The 6,000-nt window shown below is 40.2% G+C and overlaps 1 protein-coding gene across 1 annotated transcript in view; it reads right to left on the bottom strand.

Annotated features, from left to right (window-relative positions):
• Positions 1–6,000, bottom strand: part of LOC145407498 (cytochrome P450 CYP12A2-like) — a 164,925-nt gene that overhangs the window by 100,814 nt on the left and 58,111 nt on the right. Inside the window, exons 4-6 of the mRNA XM_080278426.1 lie at positions 2,852–2,968; positions 1,877–1,953; positions 1,029–1,230 (exon numbers count right to left, since the gene is read on the bottom strand). Coding sequence (XP_080134552.1) covers positions 1,029–1,230; positions 1,877–1,953; positions 2,852–2,968 — 396 coding nt within the window. The remainder of the gene's footprint in view (positions 1–1,028; positions 1,231–1,876; positions 1,954–2,851; positions 2,969–6,000) is intronic.

The raw sequence follows: 6,000 nt of genomic DNA, 5'->3' as shown, positions 1-6,000 counted from the left end.
AAAAAGATATATATATATATAGATAGATAGATAGATAGATAGATAGATAGATATAGATATAGATAGAGATAGATATAAAAAGATATATATATATATATATATATATATATATATATATATATATATATATATATATATATATTTATATATATATATATATATATATATATATATATATATATTACATATATATATATATATATATATATATATATATCTATAAATATATATATCTATATATATATATATATATATATATATATATATATATATATATTCAATCTGAGCTAAGGAATATGCTGTCTAATGACAACAGACTCTTCACGTGATATGACTGACTTGTCCGACAGCAAATAGTCATCGTCTCAATAGTCGCCACTTCGCTAAATAGAGGTAGTTGTTACTTTTCCAGCTAAGCAAGGTTCTAATCAACTTCTTTCATATTAATGCATACTGACGTTCTAAACCAAAGGCAACTAGAAAATTCTTAAGGGGCACATACTTCCTGAGCGCCAATAATAATTAAGATTTACTATTGTAGTTCCACTTTTTCTACCAGACAAATACTTTTACCGTCTAACATGATCAGACACTTTTATCTGCAGTCTTAGCTCTCCTCGTTACTGAAACTCAAGAGATCGCTTACTTCAGATGACGCCAAAGAAATATGATTTAGGACTTGTTATTGATCCACTTCCAAATCTAACCAACCCTTCCTTGACCTACTGCATATCTATCCACCAGGCAAATAGACACAGGTGAATAAACAACCACCTCCAGTTTGGTTTGCGGAGGTAATACGGCTGGCCACATCAAGATTTTAGTCCAAACTCCCTGCTGTTGCATAACCCTACAGTCAGCACTAATGAATAATACTGTGTTCATTTTCCTAGTCTCACGCACTACACCAACAGTGTGGTACCTTTATATACATCCCAGTGCACTGTGCATAGGTAATATTAACTTCGGACATTATTCTCGCTTTGAGTCAAATTAATATGGAATACTGAAAGAAAACAGTTACTTACTTAACAAATTCATCATGCTTGGCTTTGAGCTGCTTAAATGCCTTGGTGGGGTGTACCTTCCACGATAAGTCGTATATCTCCACGATACCGAAGAGGTAAAACATGTCGTTGACCAATTTAATCAGCCTCACAGGTTCCGAGTCAGCAGGTAGATCCGGCGTCAGGCAGCCTAGTCGTCGGTTCAGGGCCACCAGACCCACCGCTGACCAGTACAAAATACATTTGGTAGTAGTAGTATATGTAATGCATGGAGGAGCTGCACAATTATTTTCTGCTTTATATTAACTTCAGTCCGTTCTCGCCACTCATAATATCTTAAGACTATATATGTAAGACGATTGTTAAAGTGCATTTTCATCTGTTATGAAGTAAAAAATGCATATACTTCATTCATCAATATAAATATTTTTGGCTGAATTGTGCACTCATCCTTGTAAATGGTTTTTGCACACTATCTGCGGTTATGTCATGCCACTTTCTGACAAGTAACGTTCTAATCTATTTTTTAACATAGTGTAAGAGTAGTATTCATCATGCCACTTCCTAACAAGTAACGCTGTAATCTGTTTTTAAACACAGTGTAATAGTAATATTCATTCTGTGACATAAGAGTGTACCATAAGACTCAGTGTCAGTGGTTTTATGAAACTTGCAAGATATTATTATGCAGTCTAATTACAAGTATGAGTGAGTGCTGATCAACAAATACAAGTGTTTTGGGACCTGCTACTTCTAAAACAGGCCTATCCCGGTCTACCATCCAAATATACATCCTTAATTCGGCATCAGTTGCTAAATATTGGACAGAGAGAGAGAGAGAGAGAGAAACTTAAATACATGATACATACATTCAAGAGCCCACTTATACAGCTCCATCTGGAAGTCTTCAGGCATCTCTCCGTGTTTCTCCTGAAAAGTTGCCATTCTGGGAACATAATAAACAATCAGTTGTGTTCCCTGTGTGTCAACAAGTGGGTAGGCGGAGGGTTAGTGCTCCTCCTCGTAAAAAAAAAAAAAAAAAAACTATCAAAGTCAAACGACCACCACTTACGGGATTATGGAGTCTGCCTATAGATCGATAGACAATAACAGAACTACAACCAAAATCTCATGAAAAATAATTTACTGTGCCCTGAAAAGATGCCATATGAACTGTTATCTTAGTTATAAATGAGACATGTTCATCAGTGATGGTTACTAACAGATAAGTGAAAATAAATACACGCAGCCTAACTTGAAACATCTTCATACTGATGCATGACAATTTTTAAGTGGAAAAGGGGTATAACTTCATCACCACCCTAATAATGAGTTAATTACTGTGCCATGCAGTGTTTCATTACAATATTCTGTGTAGTTTACCTGTCCATAAACTGGAGTGTAACCCTGGGGTGATAAATTTTGGCAAGTTTATTTAAATAAAGTTTACCCAAGGTTTAACATTCAAGTTTTGGGTGTATTGATATTTTGCCCACTTTACCAAGTCAGTATAATTATGTCTTATTAAAATTATATTATTAGTACCATCAGACGCTTCAGATCAAATGAGGAAAGTTGTCTCACAAAAGTGGAGTTAAAAACGAGCTCCAATAATCTTTCTAGTGTACAAACAATTCTTGCAAATTAATAACGATATTATTTAGCATACACATGGCAGTCAGCATAACTATATTTTACATGGGTCTTGACATTCAGAATTAGGCATGGTACTAATAATTTTGTCAAGACAGAAAATCTGGATCATAGTTTACCTAAGGGTAGCCAGTCAACTTTGGCGGATGCACTCCTTAAACCATGTAAACAATGAATGGATTGTGGTTTACCTGTCCATAAACTCTAGAGTGACTTGGTCCATGGCGGTGATGTAAGTGGCCACGTTCTTGGGTCGCATCATCGGAGTCTGGACGCGGCTTCTCACTCGCCACCACTCCTCGCCATTACTGTAACGTACATTCGTTATTAATGAGCCACCCGTCTATCCCCCAGTCTTCAACGCATATCTTTCTGCCAACAAGTTTCAGTGGAGTGGGAGGAGGCTATGGACAGGATAATGGGTAATGAAACAGAGCGGGATGAGTTTGTAGGCATGAGTGGTGGAAGAGTCAAGAATAAAGTAGTCTGCCTGAAGTGAGAATCATTATTATAAAATCATCCTTTCTTTATGCTGGGAAAGGGGAAACATTCGAGTTTGCTAATGAAATTTTAGGTAAGATAGCTAGTTTTCAGCTCAATGTTGATATCCTGGAGTGGCTGGTTGGGAAACTGCTCTTGAATCAACTCGATGAATTTCAGTGGTTTTAGCTTAAAAATGAAACTGAATGAGTCAGTATATTGTTAGGTCCCCACTCACACACTGCCACAGGCTCCAACAGCAGTAGTTCAGTACAGGAATGACGTTGCCCAGTGAGTTGTTCTTATGGTCAGCATTTCCGTGTACAACTACAAGATCAGCTCAGGCGTTGTAAGTAAATACGGGATTCTAAGTTCGCTGAATTTAATTTCCAAATAATTACATTTAATGCTTGTCAACTTCACTTCAATGTTTTCACAAGTACCGGTGCTATACAATCTGTACTGACACTGAACTGACACTGAACTAAACTCAAATTGACCTGAAAATGAAACTGACTCCCCTAAGCTCTTCCACCTCCTTATATAGCCTTGCATTACAGTCGAAGCTTCTAGAGTACTCTAGCACCTACAGTTACCGAATCAGAGACATCCAAAAAATGCCAGGATTTTCTTACACTACATAACACTCTAAATTATTTACCATAAAAACTAAGCTGAAAGAACAATTTAACAATCACATACAAACATTATAGAGAAAAAGAGCACAAAAATTAATGTACAAATTATAAAATACCTCCGTTCACAAACAGCAGGCTAGCTGGCAATTTTGACACGTAACTGAAAAATACGAGAAATACTATGAATCTTCCACTACTTCCTATCTAGCAAACCCCGCTTCTCAGCACCACCCCCCTCCCTAGTACTTTGTCATTCTGACAAAACTACACAATGTATACAAACATAACCCTTAATCCAAACTAAACATTTACTTATACACAAAATAGTCCTCCAACTTATCAGGGTTTCTCCTATGCCACTTCCGATGATATCCCTGTTCCTTCGCACAGCCCACTCCTGGAATGTCTTGGTCATCTTCCTGATGCACCTCTTCTCTTGGGAAACTGTCATCATCCTCTAGTACTTCAGCTCTGTGGTCCTCCTAAAGATTCTTGGCGGAGGGTGAGCACGATTCCTCAGAGACGTCCCAGATGTACTGTCTTGGCCCATGGTACTGCCACATGCTATTCAGGTGTGCCATCTCTGGGTGAGATTTCCTGCCTCCCTGAATCCTATACATTATGTTTGATAGGCGGTCCAACACAGTGTAAGACTTGTCCCACGGGCCCAGCAGCTTTGGTGACTGTCCCATCTTCTGCTAAGGATTGTATAACCAAAATTTGTTACCATCCTTGAAACTCTCCTCATTTGCCTTGGCATCATACTTGCATTTCATCACCACTCCTGAAAACTTAAGGGCTCCTCGCATTTTATGATATACCTCAGCCAGCCTTTCCTGAAGATGCATTGCATTGCTGCAGGTGTCTGTAAGCAGCTCTTCACCAGGTGGTCTTCCAATTAACAAGTCAACAGGTAAACATAACACATGGCCCAGCATCAGTCTTGCAGGGATGTAGCCGGTAGACTCATGGGATGCAGACCTGATATACCATCAGTAACACAGGTAATTACTGGTCCCATTCTGTTTGTCCCTCTATGCAGTACTTCACCAGTTCTTGTCCCAGTGTCCAGTCGAATTTCTCCACTGTACCATCTGACTGTGAGCTTACTGGGGTCGTCCTAGTCTCCTTGATCCCCAGTAACTTGAAGTACTCACGGAACACAGCAGACTCGAAGTTTCTACCTTGGTCTGACTGTAGCTCTTGTGGCATCCCCAAACTGGTCAACTAACACCAACAGTCACAGCCTCTTGATCGGGAATGGCATAGGCTTCTGGCCACTTTGTGAAACAGTCCATGGTGACACAAATATACCGATTCCTCTTTCAGTGAATGGCAGAGGTCTAGCAATGTCCACCACGACTCTTTCCATCAGGGCATTCACTTGGTACAGCTGGAGAGAGATACAACCACATTTCTTGGGTCCCTTCTTGGCACAACACACATCACAGGCCTAATATCACTCTTCAACATCCTGACACATGCCAGTCCAGTTGAACCTCTGTTGCAGCCACCTAAGAGTTTTCCTCACTCCCAGGTGCCCACTAGTGATCTGGTTGTGAGACTCATCCAAGATCCCAGACCTCATTTTCTTCAGAGCCACCAGTTGCCAGTACTTGCTGGGGCCAACGGATGTCTTCCACTGATGTTGCAGAAGTCCGTTGTTCAAACGAAGAAGGTCCCACTGACTCCAGTAGCTCTTAGTCACAGGACTGAGTATGGAAACCTCTTCCCAAGATGGTTGCACCGTACTGCACTGCAGCCACGTTAGTACTGGTTGTAAACCAGCATCCACCATCTGCATCCTCTTCAGGTCTTCATCTGACATTGGCCCTGTTACCACAGTATGGCTGCATTTCTTGCAATGATCTTTTTTCTGCACTGCCGGCAATCTGGATCATTAGGCCAACAACTCAGGCTGTCAGCATTGCCATGTACCAGCCCAGGACGGTGCTGCACCTCATAGTTGTGCTGATCCAGCTTCCCGAGCAAGCTTGTCAGTTGTCCTTCCAGATTCTTTAACATCTTCAGCCACTTCTGTGCTGCATGGTCTCCTGATGATGAAGTAGGACCCATACATGTAGGGATGGAAGAAATCAAGGCTCTTCATCACTGTCAAGCGATCCTTATGGGTCACGCAGTGGTTCAGCTCTGGTGGGCTGAGCTTCTTGCTGTAAAATGCAACCACCTGCCCTTTGTCATCCTTTTTCTGTGAGAGGATC

Source organism: Coenobita brevimanus, chromosome 73 (genome assembly GCF_032717465.1).
Source record: "Coenobita brevimanus isolate Jiangsu-jjx chromosome 73, ASM3271746v2, whole genome shotgun sequence".
NCBI classification, from domain to species: Eukaryota; Metazoa; Arthropoda; class Malacostraca; order Decapoda; family Coenobitidae; genus Coenobita; species Coenobita brevimanus.
The sequence above is the reverse complement of the archived record's forward strand: the minus strand, read 5'-3'. Positions and strand labels throughout refer to the sequence as shown.